The sequence below is a fragment of the Canis lupus genome, chromosome 17 (assembly GCF_003254725.2).
Source record: "Canis lupus dingo isolate Sandy chromosome 17, ASM325472v2, whole genome shotgun sequence".
NCBI classification, from domain to species: Eukaryota; Metazoa; Chordata; class Mammalia; order Carnivora; family Canidae; genus Canis; species Canis lupus.
Window position 1 is genome coordinate 34962537 of NC_064259.1, and position 22746 is coordinate 34985282.

The 22746-nt window shown below is 42.6% G+C and overlaps 1 protein-coding gene and 1 long non-coding RNA gene across 7 annotated transcripts; both read right to left on the bottom strand.

Annotated features, from left to right (window-relative positions):
* Window positions 1-359: 359 nt before the first annotated feature.
* LOC118351145 (zinc finger protein 2-like) lies at window positions 360-21985 on the bottom strand. Of its 6 annotated transcripts, none has more exons than XM_049096172.1 (6): window positions 21614-21985; window positions 18394-18501; window positions 7452-7523; window positions 6045-6171; window positions 4025-4138; window positions 360-3539 (listed from the first exon to the last, which is right to left on the bottom strand). In XM_049096172.1, exons 3-6 carry the CDS (start codon window positions 7482-7484, stop codon window positions 2482-2484), a joined length of 1332 nt encoding a protein of 443 aa, XP_048952129.1. In that variant the 5' UTR covers window positions 7485-7523; window positions 18394-18501; window positions 21614-21985; the 3' UTR covers window positions 360-2481. The 6 variants fall into 6 exon arrangements, with proteins under 6 accessions (XP_048952129.1, XP_048952128.1, XP_048952131.1 ...); XM_049096171.1 differs by having other exon boundaries at window positions 18394-18509; XM_049096174.1 differs by lacking the exons at window positions 18394-18501; window positions 21614-21985 and adding an exon at window positions 16974-18201 and having other exon boundaries at window positions 360-3488.
* Window positions 21986-22356: 371 nt separating this feature from the next.
* Window positions 22357-22717, bottom strand: LOC112664431 (uncharacterized). Its single transcript, XR_003139708.1, has 2 exons — window positions 22603-22717; window positions 22357-22505 (listed from the first exon to the last, which is right to left on the bottom strand). It is a non-coding gene; the product is annotated as an uncharacterized LOC112664431 (long non-coding RNA).
* Between the last annotated feature and the right edge of the window lie 29 nt (window positions 22718-22746).

The following is a 22746-nucleotide window of genomic DNA, read 5'->3' on the forward strand; positions in this document are numbered from 1 at the left end:
TAAAACCTCAAAATTGAAGTTCGGTACTGTATGCCCTATTGAAAGATATCAGTTAAAATGTAAAATGGCCCTTCCCTTAGAATTTTTAGTAAGAGGTGGAACAGTACTTCACATTTTAAAAAAGTGCTTTGTAGATCACCAAATTTAAAAAGGGAACAAAGGGAAACTATAGAATTTATGTCCCCATTCTGTTTCATTTATCACTATGCTCCAAAGTCCATCAGTATTCTGAATTTGTTCTAGTCTCCTCGTGCTGACAATGGCAAAATAGCTTAGGGCAATACTTGATCCTCAATTTACCTTTAAAAAGGGAATAAATTAAAGATTCAGAACTCTCAGATAGAATCACCAGTCAAAAGTTTGTCATAGTCCCTTTTATTTCCTACTTAACTTATTAAATAAGACCAGATATTATCCACTCTGATAGATTCTGCACTTTCTGAAGTGTTTTTCCTCAAGTTGCTTCAAGAGTCCACATGTGAAAAGTCTTCCCTGCCACTCATCTGCTTTAAGAAAAGTCGTTAGTAGGCTGGGGAGAGGTCTGTTTGGCAATCCAGCTCCTTGAATCTGACTCTTAACTCCCAGGAGAAATGCATCTTGGTCCACTGGGATTCATGCAGGGTGAGCTAAGTTCCAGACAGCCTTTCAGAATCGTCCTCTTCCAGGCTTCACCTCAAGCAACTAGGTAGGGAATGCAGATGCCTAGAGTCAAAGGTGCCTAGTGCCTGACCTTTAATAAAATAAAAACATAGGGCTGGGCCCAGGGTATAGAAGAGGTTTGAAGGTCAGAACTTAAAAGTTCAATGAGATGGAATCACATCAAGGCAGACCTGAAATATTCAGAGAAGCTTTCATTAAATAGGGAGCTATTTTAGGTCTTGGGTAAGGCAATGATGAGCAGGAAGGGATTATTTAGAAAGACTGGTCTAACAGTAATGTGCAAAATGTTAGTAATGTGCAAAATGTAATTTGTGACAGAGTTGTTGATGTTAACCAAATATTGCTTGTTTGCTTTCCTAGCCTCTGGTGCTGGGTTCTGGTTTGTGAGATGTGGACAGACATGATGGCCCTTAAAAATATCCTAAAATATCTTCTAGCTTTCTCTTTCATGATAACCTTAGAGGCAACATGTTCTAAATGATAAGGATGGAGTACGATAGATTGACTCACATCAGATTTTATGGGAGACATGAATCTTCAGTTGGGGGGTTACTTATTATGGCACTGTAGCTTAGCATACCCCTATTCAATAATGAAGAGGGACGAATTCCAATTAGGAAATAACTGTCACCGGCAGCCCAGTGCCTCAGTGGTTTAGCAGCGCCTTCAGCCCAGGGCCTGATCCTGGAGACCTGGGATCGAGTCCCACATCTGGCTCCCTGCATGGAGCCTGCTCCTCCCTCTGCCTGTGTCTCTGACTCTCTGTGTCTCTCATGAATAAATAAAATCTTAAAAAAAAAAAAAAAAAAAGGAAATGACTGTCACAGTAATGGGAGCCTGAGAGGATAAAGGTGTAGGCTAGACTGCAAATTCAGAGAAAGGATATACATCTAAAAGGTGTTTTATATAAAGAGAGCTTGTTAGGTAGAAAAGTCATGAATGCAGATAAATATTTATTGAGCACCTATTATGTGCAAGGCACTGTGTGAGCTACAAAGACACATAAGTCATGCCTCCGAGTTCTTACAATCTAGTTGAGGAGATCATACATGTACATAAATTATTAAACAAATCATACAGCATAAAGGTTAAGAGAAAAGACTTTGAAGGTAGACTTGTATTCAAGGATTGGCTTCACCTTTTACTAGCTGTGTCACTTTGGGCAGATTATTTAATACATCTAAACTTCAGTTTGCTCGTCTGTAAAACAAGGATGGTAACAGTACGTACTTCTACTTCATAGGGTTGGTGAGAGAACCAAACAATCTATTCTTTGCCAAACTCTCTGCTGAGTGCTTACCCCATAATAAGCGCTCAATAAGTGCTAGTTAGCTAGTAGTAGTAGTAGTAGTAGTAGTAGTAGTAGTAGGGACCTAAAAGGTGGGACACAAAGAACAAGGTTGGTGCCCAAAAAAGCCCCTGGAAAAAGGGATGCAGCTATAAAAAGAACTTTTCTGGAAACAATAGTGCTGCTCTAATTTTGCCTTCCCTCCTCTTCGAGCCTCCAGTTATTAAAGTGCAATGGTATCTCGGGCCTCAGACAAGAGGCATGTCTGAGGATCACCTCCTACTGTTTATCTTGTTGTCTGACAAACTTCTGCAAAGTGTCGACCCCTCAGAGTCACATCCTAATTTCTGGCATCCCACATCAGTTCTATAACATGGTAGGTGGAGAACGTTTATTCACATTGTGGTAGCAGAAATGCAAAAGGAGAGTAGAAGCCAGAATAGGAAGAATGCTCACATGATGGATTTGCTTATGATGGGGAAGACCTATCTTGAGTTTCTATGGAGGTCCTTTGACTAAAGGTTTCGCCCCACTCAGTCTATTCCTTGTTTGGCATAACGCCGTTGATGTTGAATAACGGACGATTTAGAACTGAACACTTTCCCACACACGCTGCATTCAAAGGGTTTCTCTCCCGTATGCACTCTCTGATGTCGTGTAAGCCGGCATCTCTGGCTAAAGGCTTTTCCACATTCGGTGCACTCATATGGCTTGTCTCCAGTGTGAATCTTCTGATGCTGTGTAAGGGATGAGCGGTCAAAGAAAGCTTTCCCACACTCACTGCACTGATAGCGAGGCTCTCCAGTGTGAGCTTTCTGATGCCTATTCAGTGATGAGACACCATAGAAGGCTTTCCCACACTCATTACATTCATAAGGCTTCCTGCCAGTGTGGATGAGCTGATGGCGAGTAAGAATACTTTTCTGGCTAAAGGCTTTCCCACATTGATTACATTCGTAAGGGCTTTCCCCAGTGTGGATTCTCTGGTGTCGAGTAAGGGACGAACGGTCAAAGAAGGCTTTTCCACATTCACTGCATTTAAAGGGCTTCTCTCCGGTATGAATTCGCTGATGGACAGTTAGGGACGACCGGTCGAAAAAAGCCTTCCCACATGCGTTGCATTCATAGGGGCTCTCCCCAGTGTGTGACATCAGATGTCTACTGAGACTGCTCCTGTGACTGAAGGCTTTCCCACACTCATGACAGTCATAGGGCTTCTCACCTGTGTGAGTCCTCTGGTGGCGGATAAGGGATGAGTGGTCAAAAAAGGTCTTCCCACAGTTGCTGCATTCCTGGTCTCTCCCTTTAGTAAGACTTTTCTTGAGAGGGGTGGACTCTTGTTGCAAGTTTTCCTTCTGGGAAAGGGACTTCTTGCAAGTCTGCACTGCAGAGCTCTCCTTCCCTGCTTCCGACTCACTCTCTAGTGCATGAACTTCAAATTTAGGGCACACAGGAACTTCTCCTTCAAGCTTCCCCCTCACTGTGCCTTCTGATTTTTCTTTATCTGAAGTACCGTGAATCTCAGGCTTAGTCTCCCAGTCTGGAACGGACAGAAAATATAGATGTAGTTTCTCTCCTGGGCTAGAAAATACTACAGCAGAAAGAAGACATGTTACAATAAATCTGAAAAGTAGTGCATGGTGACTGCCCCGCTTGCTCCCACAGGTGGTTATACATGCTGGGAACAGTCTAGAATAGAGCTGATAGTGGACAGCTCAGAAGAGAGAAGACTTTCCATTGAAAGTATGGCCAGTATAATTAGAAGCATATGCTAAGTGTTGGGGGGTGATAGTAGGGAAGAGGAATATCAAAGTGTGAATGGGCAACATGAGAGATCTTTTTTTTTTCTTTTTTTGCAACATGACATATCAGAGAGAATAATAAACATTTGGTGGATAAAGATGAGTAACACTTTCAAGTATGGAGAAAAAAAGGAAAGCTGGTGGGTGACAGAGAATAAACTCTAGAGCAGAAGATGTGAGTGTGAGAAAAACATGGTACCCAATCCTCCCTCCCACACACCCAAATGACAACCACAAAACAAAATTCTGCCCTGCCCTGTTCACACAAAATTACCTAGAGAGATATTCTCTGGACATTCTCTCTCCTCGGATCCATGAAGATCAACTATCCAAGGCTCATCCCCTCTCTTCAACTGAAAAATGACTTCAGGACAAGGAACTGGAAGTCCTGCTCAGGGAGAAAGAAACAAGCCAGATATGGGATGAAAATACTCAACTATCCCAAAGCTTAAACCCGGCCTCTACATTTTTCTGAGAGAAAATGGAAAGGCAGAGGGCGCACACCAGGAGCGCAGAGTACAAAGTAATGCAAAAGAATGCAGGGAGCTCAGAATGGAGATCAAGACTGAGGCTCTAAAAAGGAACAAGTAGCACTTGGTCAGAACATTGATAAAATCATATGAATTAATGTGTTTATCCTCCCCACTGAAGAGAATGGGATGTTCTGGCTTTAGCACTGGTGGAATGGGGGGAAAGAATCCTTGGCTCAGGGAAGTAAGAGTGAAAACAGATCATCTTGAGTAAAAATGTATAATTTTATTTGTTGGTTTACCCTTCAATATTAAGCTTTTATTTAAACAAGTAGGTCATGTTCATTGTAGGAAAATTAAAGGTAAGTAGAAATAAAAAGAAAAATCACCTTTTGTACTTTGTATGCATTTTTTCTATTAATTTTGAAACTGAAAAATATCTATACATACATTCTGTTAAAATCTGGGCTATAAAATAATGTTGATTTGTAAACTTGATTTTTTTCACATAATAATAAACGGAAAATATTTTTTATTTCAATTAGTACAGATCTACCTCACCACTTTAATGGCTACATGATGTTAATTGTATGGAATAATCTTAATTTAATCTCCTGCCGACAGACATTCAGACTGTTTTTACTTGTTTTTGCTATTAACAAACAATCATGTGATGAACGCTTTTGTATATCAGGGGCTGCTAATCCTATGATTTTCTTGAGACAAATTTCTACAGTGAATCTATCCATATTTGATTGTTTAAAGAAATAGAACCCATCCTAGAAGTAGTGTAAAAGAAGCAGCAGGTGACAGTCAAAGGAATCACACTATAGATTTTATACCAAGCAGGTCAAGAATTTAAATAGGCCAAATTGGAAAAACAGTATAGAATGTTCAGGGAGCATTAAGGGAGATTGCTGAGCCTTTGTCACAGGCTTTGGTGGGATGAAATATTGGGGAAAATAGAATTCCTAGAATCAGAAACAAGAAGCCACAGGGAGGCAATGCATGTGGCTGATTTGTCAGCAGATAATCAGCATACAACCAGACAGGTGATCCTTGGGCTCAATTAGAAAATATTTCTCTTTCCCAAATATTCAAAATCAAACACATTTCTAATGACCTACTCTCAGTTATAGCCCTGTATTTCTATACCCATACAGCCCTCTTTTTAAAGGGAAATATTTCTCCCTCCCTGCTTCTCTGAGGAGAAATTTTCTCTAACAAGATGGTACCCTTAGTCCTCTGGCTGCTGCTGAGTAAGTTACCTGACTGATGAGCTAGGGGAGGAACTGGGCATATGTAACTCAGTTTCTAATGTCTGCCCTCCCCCCTCCCACTCTGGAGGAAGGACAAACTGTATTGTAGGGACAGGCTGCTGAGCAAGAAAGGCCACGGTTGTACAATCTGCCTATGGCTCAGGAAGTAAGTCTGTCCAATGCTGGGGTTCAGGATTGAGAAGCCCACAGTTGTTGTACACCTAAGCCATATCCTTCTACTCTTCCTTTTAAAAAAAAAATTATTTATTCATGAGAGACACAGAGAGAGAGTCAGAGACATAGGCAGAGGGAGAAGCAGGTTCCCTGTGTATCAAGGTCCTGGGATCAAGTCCTGATGTAGGACCAGGACCCTGGGATCATGCCCTGAGCCAAAGGCAGATGCTCAATCACTGAGCCACCCAGGCATCCCTCCTTCTACTCTTCTATCTTGTCTTCCAGTGCTTCAGAACTCAGGTGGGAAAAGAGGTATCCTTTATTGGCCCCTCAGCCTCCCCGCCCCTTAACACAGTACAGAGTCTAACTTCTTATGGAAAGCTCTCCTTACCCAATGAGACAATGCTCTTATAGTTTTCCAGCATCACCTCCTTGTAGAGGTCCCTCTGAATAGGGACCAGATGCCTCCACTCTTCATCTGTAAAAATCACGGCCACATCCTCAAATGTCACTGATTCCTGGAAACACAATCACATTGCCCCTTACTCATAGCCCTTCTCTTTACATGGACCAGATAAAACAGTTCTAAAGATGACAGCCCTGAGGTTGTGGAGAGAGGGTTTTGAAATAGAGCTTTGAAGTACTGGGGGAAAGTGGCATAATTCTCTGAGGCATGAAGTTCTTGGCATTAACTCTTCTAGTCACAGCTGAGCCTGTGAGTTTCAGGGGCTCTTTTTCATACTTACAGAAAATTTGCAAGAATGGAACAAAGAATGCCTATGTACCCTTCATTCAGCTTCCCCAAATGTTAACATTTTCCACATTTGCTTCTTTTTAAAAAAATTTTTATTTATTTATGATAGTCACACAGAGAGAGAGAGAGGCAGAGAGACATAGGCAGAGGGAGAAGCAGGCTCCATGCACCGGGAGCCCGATGTGGGATTTGATCCCGGGTCTCCAGGATCGCGTCCTGGGCCAAAGGCAGGCGCTAAACCGCTGCGCCACCCAGGGTTCCCTCCACATTTGCTTCTATCTGAACAAGGATATTCTCTTGTATAATCACAGTATAATTATAAAAGTCAAGAAAATAGCACTGATATTATACTGTAATCTATAACCTTATTCAAATTCCACCAATTATCTGGGTTTGTTTTTTTTTTTTTTACAAATCCTTAAAATGATGGTATTGATGAGATTATGATCCCCTCATTTCATGCTAATGCTTTGTGACTGTATAAGATTGCATCTTTTCCCAATCCTAAAACTCCAGATGAATCTCCAGTGTGCTTGCTGAAGTTCTAAGCCAGAGCATAGAATTCAAGACTCTGTGTCCCTGGGCAAGAATGAGGCAAGCCACATGTCTCCACCCACATTCATTTCTCTTCAGGACTCTACTATTTCACTGAGGTGCTCTATAGCAAGTGTCATATTCTCCAGCCTAACCCAACAGTTCCTGGAATACTTGGGGTCTGCTCTCAGATGGATGCACTGAATGGAAGTCAGGACTAGAACTGTTCCCTAAGCCATCCGAGCCTACCTGTACCACCATTTTTTAGGCAAAATCTCTCAGAGCAAAGGCCACAGTAGCTGTGTGCCTGGTGACAAGGTGATGGGCACACATTCAAGGCAAGAAAAGGTCACTGAAGTATTCCACAAATCAAATGGGAAAGACACATTCTCTATGGAGTCCTTCATTCACCTGGTTAGGTTTGATTGAAGAAACTCCAGCATAAAGAGAGAAAAGTGGTTATATTCTGGAGACTAACAGAGTATTTCAGAAACACAAAGTCTACCTCACCTGGAATCTGGCAGTCGGAGACACAGCAGCCATTCCCTCCTACGTGCTCTCCTTGTAGAAAAGGGCAGAGTCCTAATGAGGAAGAGGTGTGGGATGAGAATGACGGTATGAGAAAGGCCAGTCTTGGTTTGTAGTTTTCTGAACCATAAAACAAGAAATCTCCAAATATGTGAGTTATATACTCATTCTTTCTTAATACCCTACAAAAAGGGAAGGCAAAGCAAAGCAAGCGCGAGAGTAACCCCAACCCAACCCACAACTGGAGTGAAAGGCCACAGATATTGCTATTCAGGACACAGTAGGGTCCTGAATAGCATGTTTTACCATGATCCCAGAGGAAAAGTTCTGTTCCTGGGAATCAAGAACATATTAAGCTTATTCTGATTTATGAACTCACATTCAATATTGCCCTGATGGTTACCAGATGAAAAACCTAAGAAATTTTACAAATGACTATATGGAAAAGACATGTCAAGTAAATACCCATAGCCTCTTTAAAGAAAAAATACCCCATTTGCAACCCTGTACTAACAGAGAAGCTACGTTTTTTTCCACATGATGCTGTGTCTCCTCCCGGAGCCACACTAACTTAGGCCACAGGAAGGCAATGCACAGGCTGGCCAGTAGACTGAAATGTGATCTAGCTTGAGAAGGTGAATGTGAACTAAGAAATGTCGGTACAACAGGTGGGTGATGAGTGGAAAAGATATTATGATGGAGGATCCTCTATGAGGATCAGGGGAGCCAAAGGAAACAAAACCCATGAACATGTGGGAGGCATGACACAGACTAGTCACAGGCAGGGGGAAGAAGAGCCTGGTCACATTAGTAGTGAAGCCCTAAGAGTTTTTAGTGGCATTGAGTCCTTTAATTCATGCAGTACCACCGTGGGCTCCAATCTGCATTTAGACTAGCCTTATTTATTCTTTGATTTCCATTAACACTCTAACGCTCTTAGGCTTTGTGTGAATCCTATTATTAAACCTCCTTTACTCAACTGAGTTAGCTGAGTAGGTCTCAGTTTCCCACAGTCAAGAGTCTAATTAAACACAGTTAAGTCAAGCATTTCTGGGATTCATGAATGGGAAGGGAAATGTGATTCCAGGAAAAATAAGGAAAAGAGGTGGCTCACTGATTACTCTCCTGCAGTCAAGGGGGATATATTTATTCAACTATCCAACCAACACTTTTTTAGCACCAATGATTTATAACAAACACAAAAACCATAGGACACTGTCCTTGCCCTCCAAAAGCTTATAGCTTAGAACACAGGAAAAACAAGTAACCCAAATAACATGTCACGTGATATGTACTATAAAGAGATACGCGCAACAGACTATGAGAGCCCTTCAGAGGCTTGCTCACCCAGATAGGAGGTTGTATGTTTCTTGGAGGAAGTGGGATGTAAGGTAAGTTTTTAATTTTTTTAAAGATTTTATTTATTTATTTATGAGAGATACACAGAGAGAGGCAGAGACATAGGCAGAGGGAGAAGCAGGCTCCCTGCAGAGTGGGACTCATCCCAGGACCCTGGGGTCATGACCTGAGCCAAAGGCAGATGCTCAACTGCTGAGCTACCTAGTTGTCCCTATAAGGTAAGTTTTGATTTGGGGGAGGAGGTGGAACATTCTAGGCAGGAAAAATACACCAAGTTTTTCAAAAACGAGGAGGCAGGTCGTTACATGGAAAAGATTAACAACTTTAGCTAGTTTAGAATGGCAGAGGTCTAGACTGTGAGCAGTGCTGTGGGGAAGTAGACAGAGACCAGCTAGATCAAAGACAGCTTTGTATGGTCCCATACATGGAAGAGGGACCACAGGCATGGAGATCACTGAGGGATTTAAATATGGAAGTGCTATCATCAGATTTGTGTTTTAGAAAGATCATTGCAATCTGTATAAAGGGGCTTGGAATACACATATTCTTTGGCTCAGTAAATTTCTACTAGGAATTTGTCCTAAGGAAATAAGTGAGGATATATATATATCCATCCTTAGTCATCATTAACACTAACCTTTATTGAGTGCTACATTTACATTTATTATCTTACTAATCCTTACAGTACAGGAAGAATTTGAAATATCCTAAGTTTCTAGAACAGGAGATACGAGTAAATAATTTGTGGCCTAGCCCATACATGCACTGTAATACCATTTAACATCATGTTAATGATAACTAGCATTTATTGAGCATTTGCTATTTACCAGGCACTGCGCTAAGCACTTTAAAAAAAAAAAAATTATTTAAGAAAGAGAGCACACAAGCAGGGGGAGGGGCAGAGGAAGAGGGAAAAGCAGACTCCCCACTGAGCAGGGAGCCCTACTTGGGGCTCGATCCCACGACTCGGATCATGACCTGAGCCAAAATCAAGAGTGAAATGCTTAATCAATTAAGCCACCTAGACACACGAACTAAGCACTCTTTTAAAGGATAATTTAATTCCACCTTCATAAATCAATAAGGTAGGTACTATCTTACAGATTAGGAAAATTAAGGCTTTTTAAGAAGTTGAGGTAGAATTTGAACCCAGGTCTGTCAATCAGTTTTTAACCTCTATGCTATAATGTGATTTTTATTTTCATAAGAAAATAGCCACACAGATAACAGACCAATAGACTAGACTAAAAAAATCCCCAAACATATCCAAGCATGTAGGGAAACCTGATATACAACTGAGCTGGCATTACGAATCACTGAGTAAACAATCACTAGTGATAAACTGCAAATGACTTAAATGTTCATCAGAAGGATACATTTTTATTTCATGTGTGTGAATATGTGTATTGGAATATTATATATTAAGATGAGTGAAGTAGAGCCTTATGTTAATAATAAATCACAAAAATATAATTACTGAGCAAAAATAAGAAAGTTTTAGAATTACTGTGTAATATCTATATAAAACTTAGAAACAGATCAGGGTACCTGTATGGTTCAACTGATTAAGCCCCTGACTCTTGATTTCAGCTCAGGTCATGATCTCAGGGTTGTGAGATCGAGCCCCAAGTCAGGCTCTGTGCTCAGTGGGGAGTCTCCTTGAGATTCTTTCTCTTCCTCTGCCCCTCCCAACCAAGCTCACACCCCTCTCTCTTTCAAATAAATAAATCTTGAATTAAAAAAAAAAAAAAAACACAACAACAACAACAACCTGGGATGCCTGGGTGGCTCAGCAGTTGAGTGTTTGCCTTCAGCTCAGGGCATGATCTGGGAGTCCCAGAATCAAGTCCCACCACATTGGGCTTCCTGCATGGAGCCTGCTTCTCACTCTATGTCTCTGCCTCTCTCTCTCTCTCTCTCTCTCTCTCTCTCTCTCTCTCTCCCTCTCTCTGTCTCTTATGAATAAATAATAAAATCTTTTTAAAAAAACCTTAAAAATAGGTAAATAGTATCTACAAAAATCTGTATGGGACAATAAGCACTAAATTGTGAGTTATCCCAATATGGGATTGGGTCAGATAACCAGGAGAGTTCAACTTTGTCTGTGATGTTTTGTTTGTTAAAAAATTTTTTTCTAGGGCAGCCTGGGTGGCTCAGTGGTTTAGCGCTGCCTTCAGCCCAGGGTGTGATCCTGGAGGCCCGGGATCGAGTCCCATGTCGGGCTCCCTGCATGGAGCCTGTTTCTCCCTCTGCCTGTGTCTCTGCCCCTCTCTCTCTCTGTGTCTCTCATGAATAAATAAATAAAATCTTAAAAAAATTTTTTTTCTAAACAAATTCACAAATATTAAGTGAAGAATGCACACTTAAAATCACTTATTTATGTATACACATATATATAGAAAAGAGACTGAAAGAATATATACTAAAATATAAGTGGAATTTGAGTGGTGGCATTATAAGTGGTTTTATTTTATTTCTTATAATTCTTTATATCCTGATTTTTGTTTCTATAAGTATGTATTTACTTTACAGGAAAAATAATAGGAAGGAAAGGGGATATAGAAAAGTTATAGCAGACCCAAGACTGGTATTCTTAGAAGGATCTACTTGTGAGACTGACCCTTGGCTAGGGTCTGGGAACTTCAGTTTTGGGAGGGTTATCTAAGAGAGAGGGATGGTCCACTATGCCTGAACTATTTGAGCAAACAATGTGCTTTATGCTGAACACTTGCTTTCCTGCTAGAGGATCTGGAATTTTGGTATGTTATGCAAAGGCTGCCTACCTGACCAGCCCTCAATTAAAAAAAAAAAAATTGGTCTCTGAGTCTCTAATGAGCTTTTGTGAGCTAGAATATCACATGCATGTTGTTGCACTGCTGGAGAAGATGGTTCAGTATGACCCCTCATGGCTGGAAGAGAGAACAAGAAAGCCTCCATAAGGATTCCTCTAGACTCTACCTGTCTCTTCCCCTTATGACCTAGCTGTGCATCCTTGCAAGATCCTGGTCATAATCTCAGCCATGAGTGCAACTATAGGCTGAGCTCCACGTCCTTCCCTTAACATGGGTGATCTTGGGGCCCTCCAACACAGGCAGCCATGCCACTCTGGGTAGCTGTAGCAGAATGGGACTAGAGGAGGGCAAGAATGGAAGTGGGGCAGACCAATGAGGAATCTCATAATTAAAAAAAGAAAAATGATGCAAAACTGAACAGAAGTAGTACCAGCAGAAATGGACACAAGGGGAACTAGTGTCAGGACAGAAGAAGAGACAACAGACTGGCTGCAAGTGGAGGATGAAGGTAATGAGAAAGGCAAGGAAGTCTTCCAGGTCACTCAACTGAACAACAGTGTGCACAATGGTACCATTCATGGAGATGAGAAAGAGAGAAGAAGAAGGTTTGGAAGGAAAGCTAATGAGTACAGTTTGGAATATTTAGAATTTGAGCTGTTCCCTCACCTTTGGATAGGAGAAAATCAAATGACTGTGGTTTCCACTGGCCAAGTTGTAAAAAGTATTACTGCTAAATGAAATAGTCTGAATTCTGAAAGACCATGAGTTCCATACTCAAACTAGAAAAATTAATATATTTAAAAGTGGTAGTACAAAGAGAGCAAGGTTTACTGCCTTTAGTAATATAAATAAGTACTTTGGTTTTTTTCCTCTTAATTGTATGACTATTCACAAAGTATCCTTAGGATATGTACTTGTATAAATTCACCTAAACATGAAAAAAGAAACCTAGAGAATGGGGATAAACCATGTAATCCTAGAATCAGGAACTACAAACCCCAAACAGACACATCAGTACTGGGGTGAGGAAGAAAAAAGAGCATGTGCCCCAATACTGAATCAACCTCAGATTCTAAAGAGGCAAAGTAACCATGCAGACTTAATTCTTCCTCCCTTAGGAGATAGGAGCCCACTATCTCATCTTATTAGTTATAAGATACTAATAAGGTGCAGTTTTCAAAAACACCAAAAGACCAGATCAATACATATTTATGGGACAATGGGTTATTGAACACTGGCCAAGCAGAACTTTAAAAGAATACTACCTTGAGGGTGAATATCAGGTTGCAAAAATGTTTAAAACCTATGCAAAAGGTAAAAGCCTTGAAAAAAAAACTTACTGGAAAAAACATGCTTAGTATAACTATAAAATAAAAATTTTGACCTGAGGAGAAATTGAGATTTGAATCCTTTTAGGAAGAGGCAGGGTGATATATACACAAATAGAAACAAATATCATCAGTAGCATGCAAGCTGTGTTAAGACAGTATTCTTTCCTTTGCTTGTCAAGATTCCTCCATTTCCAGGAGGGCCTTAAAACATTACTCTTGGGCCCCAGTTAGATGTCAAAATTAGAATTTAGAGATACAGGAGAGTATAATCATTAGATATACAGACTCTGGCAGACTGCCTGAAATAGAATTCCAGCTCTGCCTCTTACTACCTGCATGATCTTAGGCAAGTTTCTCACCTTTTCTCAGTTTATCTGTAAAATTAGAATAATGAAAGTACCCATCTCATACAGTTACTGTGATTCTTAAATAGAAGACAAATAAAGCATATAAAATAATATGCTACCGGTTAGCATTAGCTTAAAATAATGTTATAATTTTAGGAAGGTAGAAATAATGAAAATATTAATTACAATGTGTTGTTGCTGTTTTAGAGTAGGTGTAAGTGTAGTAATAACTTTGGAATCAAAGTATTTGAATATGTTGTCTAAAGCATCTGAGCTTTTCAAACAAATCAGTTGAATTACATCTGAAATTGTAGTTGAAACTGCTCAATGTTTAAATCCTTAGACAATTTTCAAAGCTTTATTAGTTTATGACTTCATAAAGTGAGCATTGAACAAATTACAAACAGTGGTGAGCATAAAAGCTCCCCAACCATTACGTAACCAGTGGATATTCCCAAGGTGCTCATTATCCATGGGCTCCCTGCCAGGCTGACTTCCCTCCCCTGGCAGTCACTTCAGGAGGCTCTGAGTGATACCCAAGGCTCCCCAAATCCACCAAATTCAAATGGAATCACTTATGTTTTATCTTGTCCTAGTCCTAGCTCTCAGGAGTATTTCTGGAGGAAAAAAGTCTTCAAATCTTATTCTAGATCTTCAAATGAGTCCTTGCCTAGAAAGCTTTTACTGTTCCCATCCTTGTTCTGTAGCTGTTCCAAACCTCCATGGCTACCCTCCAATTTGGGCAGAGCACTCACAAGAGTGAGTTCCAAAGGAGACAGGTCTGTGTGGTAAAAAAAAAAGCATTCCACAGGCATTTAATTATTAACTGTGAAGGCGTGGGCAGATCACTTAAGCTTAAAGTGGACCTCCAGTTGTTCAATACATACTTCACAGAGTAGTTATAAATAGTAAATGAGGCAGTTAATGTAAAGGATTTATCTTATGGTCTGTTTAATAAATGAAAATTGCTTTCCTTTCTACTGCCCAACACCAACCCACATGCATCCACTCATTCATTGTGTTATTCAACAAATATCTCTAAGTACCCGCTATATGCAAGGTTAGCATGGAGTGTGAGCACAAAGAAACAGAACTGTCTGTCTCCAGGTCTTTCCCTGAGTGTCCTCTGTGTCCTACTTCCTTTTTGACTACTGTAGCCTCTCAGAATCTGCTCCTTGCATAATACAGTCTTTCTTTCTCCACCATCTTCCACCTCACCAGTAGCTTTTTTTTCCCACATCTTCCAACATACATGACCCTCATCTATCTGAAACTATCTTCACTGCATCCCACGGCCTGTCTCTAGCAAGGGTTTTCATTTTAGCTTCTCCTTTTCATGATCAAACTTCTTGGTAACACATACCTATCAATTCCACCTCCTCTTTCTGACTCCATTATTCTGCTTTTGCCACCCCAAAACTGCATCCTCAAAAATTACCAATGCATTTTTATCTCTAATTACGATAGTCCTTTTCTCTTTATTTCTCTGCAGCTTTTGATGGTTCTGACAAGTTCCTGCTTCTCTAAGTGGTTCCTGTAGCTGCTATGATACTGCACCAGCCTGACTTTCTTCCTACCAATAAAACCACATCCCTGTGTCTCTTTTCCCCGGTCTTGTCCTGGAAACTCGGATGCTGTCCAATGCTCAGTCTTTATAACAATGTTCTTCTTGCTTTTCTTCAGACAGTCCATCTACCTGGTGCTCCATTGTCTACCTCTACAGAAATGCTTCCCAGTCTAGTCCCAGTACCTGTTCCAAACTCAGCTTGCATTTCCAAGTGACTGCAAATTTTGATTTAGGCATTCTGCTAGCACCTCAAAACATCTTCCCCTATGCAAATCCCCCAATTAACCCCTCTCCCTAGTTGTACATTTCTGTGAGATGTTCTATTATCTTCCCAGATGCCCCAACTCAAACTTTTACCTTACTCTCTTTCCTTCCAAATCTAGTTAGTTACCAGGTCCTTCCGACCTTACTCTGCATTATCATTTTTATCCTTCCCTACCCTAGTATGGTATTCTGACACCATACTTCAGGTATGAAGGACTAACTTTACATTCCTAGCTGGCTCTCTGCCACGAGTTAGTCCCTTCTTTTCTCTAGTCCTGTATGTGACCTCTAGAATTACTGTCCCCAAATAGTTTTATTCCTGTCAGTCTCCAGATTGGAACTATACAATCCATGCTGCTTATTGTATTTTGTCCTGATCCTCTGTGTCCTCATGCCGGTGTACTTTTCTCCACCCTTGTTGCCCACTACTTCTTGACACTTCAGTTAAAATCAGCTCCCTCTCAAATCTGCCTAATGCTTTGCTACTTATTTCCTGTTTTGTTTTTGTTTTCCTCAAATCCTGCCTCCTCGGGGCACCTGGGTGGCTCAGTGGTTGAGCATCTGCCTTTGGCTCAGGTTGTGATCCCAGGGTCCTAGGATAGAAAATCCCACATCAGCCTCCCCAGAGGGAGCCTGCTTCTCCCTCTGCTTATCTTTATTATATAAAATCTTTTTTAAAAAAATCCTGCCTCCGGGGATCCCTGGGTGGCGCAGCAGTTTGGCGCCTGCCTTTGGCCCAGGGCGTGATCCTGGAGACCCGGGATCGAATCCCATATCGGGCTCCCGGTGCATGGAGCCTGCTTCTCCCTCTGCTTATGTCTCTGCCTCTCTCTCTCTCTCTCTCTCTCTCTCTCTGTGTGTGTGACTATCATAAATAAATAAAAAAAATTTTAAAAAATCCTGCCTCCTACATGAAAGGCCCAACCTCATCAAGAGGATGCAACTAAAGAGTGATATTAAAACATTCGTTTTACCCCTTGTTCCTCTGAGCTAAGAAAAGATTGTGCATGATGTTGACAGCTGAAACAGACACATTAGGCATTAAGGTAGCTTTAATTATTGGTTTAATGGATAACCAAATATGTCAAACCAAGATCTTAAAAGGACTGCATCTCAGGCTCAATTCAGGAATATCCCCAACCCCCCTTTATTTTAAACCACGGATATCTTTAGAGACGTAGTTACTTCTAGAATTAAACTTGTCAATAAGCTAAAACTAAGTAACAACCCTCGGTGTCAACAATGGATTCCAACCAGCTTTAAAGTTGAACTGCCATGGTTAAAATTAAATAAAATGAAAAAAAAAATTAAATAAAATGTTCAACGAGGAGGTCTAAAAAATGTTATCTACCCTTAAATGAGGGCCTCGTAAGGACGCCCAAGGGAGGGAGCTAAGCGAGACACTCTGAGACGCTTTCTGAGAAAGAGGGAGGGAGACGCAGTGGGCTGCCCCACAGATTTAGTGTCAATTCCACTCATATTTATTAAACACCCATTACGGGGACGAGGACGAGAGGAGCGGAGGAGGAATCTAAACTTCCAATCTGAAAGTTGGGATCTAGCATATAGTGAGTGTATACTGAAAGACCACTCGTAACAGTGCCCACACTCCACGGAACACACGCACACACAGCGGGCGAGCGGCAACTTTCTGTCTGCACTTCTCGGAGCTGGGACGTGTACACACACACACACGCACACACACACACTCTCACTCTCTCTCCTGCAGCCTGCCTCCGCTCGCGTCCCCCATTCTACAGCACCTCCCCCAAGTTCTCAGTGTCCCCTTCTCTCGGCCGCTGCGCTCACTCCGCATCTCGAAGACAAACGCCAGCAGCCCTCACCTCCGGCACAGAGTGCTCGGGACCCAGGAAGACGGCGCCTCTTCAGGTCGGGAAAGCAATGCGCCTGCGCACAGGCTCTGACGTCCGCGCTCCCAATGTTTGGCCTTCTCACAGGGACTCCATTCCCCAGAAGTCTTAGCGGTCGGCGCGCTCCAATATGACGTAAGAAGTTCTGCGCAAGCGCACGCTCCTGGGAAAGAGTCCGCTTTAGACCTGGTCGGTGGTGGTGTCCCAGTTGCTGTAGCTGGGCGAGGGAACGTTTGATGCCTGGGAGATTTATGGGACCCTGGGTGTACCGCCTACGTGTGATGTCACGTCCCCTCCAGGCCTCCGATGGAAGGGCCGTCGGAAGGAAATGTGTCTGACCTATGGGGCCGGTCCCTAGCCTTGGTTTTCACCGCCCGGAAGACCGAGGACGAGTCCCCTGGCGCTTCAAAGAGGCTTGTTTCTGCTTCAGCTTGTACACTTTCGGGGACTTGGTTCTGAAATTTGGGCTGGAGACACACAGATTTTGGTTTTGAGGACGAGGCTGGGCCTGAGACACGGTATGCGCACATTTTTGTGCGGGAAGAGGAGCGCCCAGGATACACGTGTGTTCACCTGGACAGACTCCGGACAGTGTGAGCGCACTCCAGCCTGTCTTCCTGCTACTGCTGGAAGGGCCCTAGTCGGAGACATCGTAGGGATTCTCATCCTTGGCTGCATGTCGGAATCACCCGAAGAGCTTTGGGCATATTGATACCTGGAGTCCAGTCTGAGGAACGAGAGTTTACAAAGATCTTCAAGTGATTCTAAAGTGCAGCTAAAGCTAAGAACCACTGAGCTAGCGCTTCAGAAAACACTGGAGATTACACGAATATGATAAAATCCTACTTCGGATCTAGTAGTGAAAGTCCACATTTTCACTGAAAAAAAACAAACTAAAATGCCTACTATAGATAAAGCATTGTTACAAATACCAGTAAGACACAGTTACTGCCCCCAATGAACTCATGGTCCAAAGGAAAAAACAGAACGTAAAAGTAGGGATCCCTGGGTGGCGCAGCGGTTTGGCGCCTGCCTTTGGCCCAGGGCTCGATCCAATCCCACGTCAGGATCGAATCCCACGTAGGGCTCCCGGTGCATGGAGCCTGCTTCTCCCTCTACCTGTGTCTCTGCCTCTCTCTCTCTCTCTCTGTGTGACTATCATAAATAAATAAAAAAATTTAAAAAAAAGAATGTAAAAGTATTACAACACAATGCAGTGTGTTCTATATATCACCTCTAAGACACCATGCAAGAACAACCAGGAAGCAATCAACTATGGCTGAGAAAGTTGAAAAAGGCCTATAACTCCTACACTTGAAAAAGACCAATTATAGGACGCTACTGGCGCACTTAAAAAAGGGTATGTACTTTATTAAGAAGAAATAAGGGGTACCTGGGTGGCTCAGGTGGTTAAGCTTCCGACTCCTGATTTGGGTTCCGGTCATGATCTCAGGGTTCTGAGGTGGAGGCCCAAGTTGGGATTCTCTGTGCCTCTGCCTCTCTGTCCCCCTCCAAATAAATAAACAAAATTTAAAAAGAAGAAGAAGAAAGAGAAGTTCAATCAATGCAGAGAGATTAGTACTGCAAAGATAAAGACTAGAGGATAAAAGTGGGGAGAATTAATAGCAAGATGAGTTGCCAGTGGATATTTAGGGGCTGACAACCATAACTGGGGGCTGGATTAGGGACAGTCTTATACTGTAGTAAGGGTTTGGACCTTCCAGAATTAGGACTTGATTAAAGGTAAGATGTCTGAGACTGATATATTTTCCTGCTGTTCCTCCTGTGTGGTGTTTTGTTGTTATTAATTTATTTAGCCTGATACCACGAATGGAAATTTGGGGGTCCTCGACGAGTTCCCTCTAGAATTCCCCACCCTTGGTGAAGCTGTAGGCTTTATCTCTTATCTTTGCTCACCCAAGTAGCTGTCAGCGTGGAAACTTAAGTTCTCCAGGGTTTAGCAATGTAAAAGATTTGCTTCCCTGCTCACTTCTCAGAGTTCTGGCTCTCAATTTTTTTTTTTTAAATCTGCAAATTCCTCACTTCTGTGCTTGACCACCAGTGTGTTTATAAAGGTGTTCTAGAACTTTTCAGCATATTTAGTGTTTTCAATTAGGAGAGTTATTCAAGGTATCCAATCTGTCATGTTGCTGGAAAGTTTAAGAGAATTTATTTTTTAAAATTAATTATTTATTTGATAGAGCCTAAGCAGGGGGAGCAGCAGAGGGAAAGGGAGAAGCAGGGTCTCCACCGAGCAGGGAGCCTGATACAGGGCTCTGTCCTAGGACCCTGACTGAATCACCAAGATGCTCCAAAAATTTCAACTGATTGGTGTAAAAGAGGAAGGATATATGGATACCAACTAACCAAGAAACAACATTTACCCACCAAGTCTAGAGTAAAACAGATTTCTGCTAGGCCCACCAGCTGTGAGCTCTGACAAACTTCAGGATGTTATGGCTATCTGCTGCTATGTAACAAACTACTCCGAACTTAGTAGCTTAAAACTTGTGTATCATGCTAATAGATTCTGTGGGTCAGGAATTTGGACAGGGCTCAGCAGCAATGGCTTGCTTCTGCTTCACCATTTTATGATTTCTGGACCCTCAGTTAGGAGGACTTAAATAGGCTTCTCCATTCGTGTCTGGTACCTGAATTGGCAGCCGTGGCTGGGCTCAGTTGGGACCATGGGCCAGAGTTTCTACTTGTAGTTTCTCTTTGTTCTTGGACTACCTCACAGTAGATGGTTTCAGGGTAATCAGGCAGGGTATATGGCTGCTCAGTGCTCCAAGAGAGTACCTCAGTGAGCAAAATAGAAGCCCCTTGGCCTTTTAGGACCTAGCCTTGAAAATCAGTAGTGTCACTTGTACACTATTGGTTGTACACTATTGGTTGAAGCAGTTACAAGCTTGGCCAGATTCAAAGGAAGACACCATATACCCATGACTGTGTGTCAAAGAATCTGTAACCATTAAAACAAACTTGCCACATAGGATTTCAGCCTTCCCCCTTTTATGGATGTTTCTCTATGAGAAGTAGGGATGGAGTGGAATGAAAAAAAAAAAAAGATGGATTGCTTGTAATTAGGGACTCTGGCTAGTAGCTTTGCAGTGTCCCTATTTCAACCAATACTCCTCTGCCTCACAGTTCTGCTTGCCTGTATTACTTCCTAAGTTGCTTCTACCAGCAATCTTTGCTCTTCCTAGGCCACCTCTTGCAGTTGTAAGACTCTTCTTGGACACCTTTTGGCCTTATTTCTCTAAGCATCTCTTCATAGCTGCTGCTAACTGGTATTCTTTGTTCAGATCTACATCCTTCCAATATCTATCCACCTACCTACCTCTCTCACAGAAGAAAGCATCACCCCTTTATGTCATGGGGCCTTTTTAGAGGGGCTACCTTAGAAGAATAGCATGGCCCTTAGTGGTAATTTTTGTCACTCATTCTAAGGGGGAGGAGATGGTTACTCTTCTAGAAAAGAGGTTTGGCTACTTAGTAGTAATATTGTTTAGTTACTACTACTAGCTTTCTTTCCTGGAGTGCATGTGTATCATCAGAAGCTGGGTGATAGGGTGGGAGAGAAATAGGCACAATTTCACACTATACCTGAAAAACACTGCTTCTTTTCATACCCAAGTCTGATTCCAGATTGGAATGGCTTTCTATGTCTACGTTTTTGTTTTTGTAATACTTTTTTTCAAAATGGCCACCACTGGGCATCTTTAGTCCACCCTCAATGACTCCATATACCTGAGGCTTAATTGTGAACACGTTTCTGTTTTTACCATGGGGCTCCCAACCCAGGAAAGTTGGAGGTTGTGTGATGAGGGATGTCTGAGCACACAGAGGACCTGTAGAAAAATCTGTGCTTCAGTTTTGTCTTACAAAAGGACCTTTCAGGGATGCCTGGGTGGTTCTGGGCGTGGTCTGGGAGTTCTAGGATCAAGTCCCCACATCAGGCTCCCCTTGAGGAGCCTGCTTCTCCCTCTTCCTATGTCTCTGCTTCTCTCTGTGTGTCCCCCATGAGTAAATAAAAAGCTTAAAAAAAAAAACCAAAAGGACCTTTCACATTTTTGTTTTTTATAATTAGTTCTTAAAATTGGGTAAGCCATCTCCTTCAGGCTAATTTGATTTAGAGATGTTCTTGCTACCTGTTCTTCCTCTGGGTAAACTACAGTTTATCAATATTATTCCTAAACTTTGTTGTTTCCCATTTTTTCTCTCCATCTTCCATGGTAATAGAATTTTAGCTGGGCACATGTTTAAAGTACGTTTCTCTGCAGCTAAATGTGGGCAAGTGTTCTGGTATATAGCATGTAAATAGATGTGCTCTATAGTTCCTTAGGACAGCCTTCCTTACAGGACAGCTGGACTCGAGTACAAAGGGATGAACTCTTGATCCCCATGAAAACACAGATCTCAAGGTCTTAATACTGAGGTATAAAAGCCACTCTCAAAAGGTTACATACTGTATAATCCTATTTATATGACATTCCGGAAAAGGCAAAACTCTAGGGACAGAACAGAGCAGTGGTCACAAGGGTTGGAATGGGAGGAATGTTTGATTGCAAAGGAGCAGCAAAAGGGAATGTTGGGGTAATGTACAAACTTACCAGGTTGCTGGGGACCAGAGCTACTCTGAAAGTAGTTGACATCAAGTGGCACACCAGAGCACTATGGAAGAAGGGACATCCCTGTTAAGCTATTGATTAACTCCCCTGGGTAACAAATGTGTATCGTGACACAGGCCTTGGTTCAAGCTCTGTCCTAAATTTGAGGACCAAAATTTCAGATTCTGCAGCAGGCCAATGCCAAAAGGCCTGTCAGGGACAGGTGGCACCCCTCAAGTTAATCTGAAGCAGTTCTATTTCTATCTAGTCCTGCTAAGCTACCAATGAGATGAATTTTTTTCCTCTCATTTGTCCATCTCTTCACCTTTTTAATTCCAGAGTCCAAAGGAGAACAGAAATTCCTGGGCCAGCCATGGTTTCCTGGCAGACGCCCCCGCCACCTTCCCTCCCCCCCCGCCCCCCGCCAGGTTCAGGAGCTCCCTCCCCACCCCAGAGGAAGAGGGCTTTCTTGTTGGGCACTTGCTGTGCCATCCTGGCCATGTGTACCACTATAGTGCCGGCAAAAAGTGACACAGAGATTGAAAGCAAGATGGGAAGATGGGAGGTTTTGCCCTGATTTAAAGGGTTGTCCCTGAACCCCTAGATAGGGTCTACAATAAACCACTCTCAGTCCCCACAGGTCCCTTCTCTGGCCGAGGACTGCCACCGGGGAGCCGTTGTTTTAATATTCAGACCGTCTCTACATTTCTTTCAAGTCCTAAACGATACTCATTTCTGGAGCAGGAAGGAGTCCATGGTCCTTTATTCGAGAACTTGGGGCGGTGGGAAAAAGGCGGAGAGGCACGGGACAGCCTGTATAACAGCACTTCGTAGCTAGCGATGAGCCGTTCAGTATCTCTTGCGCAGCCGGTAAGAATTATGCCCGGGGAACCTCCTGGAAATCAGTACAAATCAGGTAGGGCCCAGGCTTCTTTTTAAAAATTTCCAGTGGCTTCTGGCTGGACAGCCCCAAACCCCGCTACGGAGCCTACCATAGGGGCTGCTCCCAGTTCCTAGAGGGGGGTGGGAGCACAGCAGCTCCCAGGGACGCCGGGACCCAGCGCCCGAAACCCGGCGCTCGGGCTCCAGGGCGCAGGCGCGCTCGCCCCGCCCCGCCCCGCCCCGCCCCGCCCGCC

Excerpts from the sequence above, each read along its gene's own strand:
- LOC118351145 (XM_049096172.1), bottom strand. The coding sequence starts at position 7,484 with ATGGCTGCTGTGTCTCCGACTGCCAGATTCCAG. Across the intron at positions 4,139-6,044 it reads TAAGAGCATTGTCTCATTGG|GACTTCCAGTTCCTTGTCCT; the intron begins GTAAGGAGAGCT and ends CTCCCTGAGCAG. Across the intron at positions 3,540-4,024 it reads TCCAGAGAATATCTCTCTAG|TATTTTCTAGCCCAGGAGAG; the intron begins GTAATTTTGTGT and ends TTTCTGCTGTAG.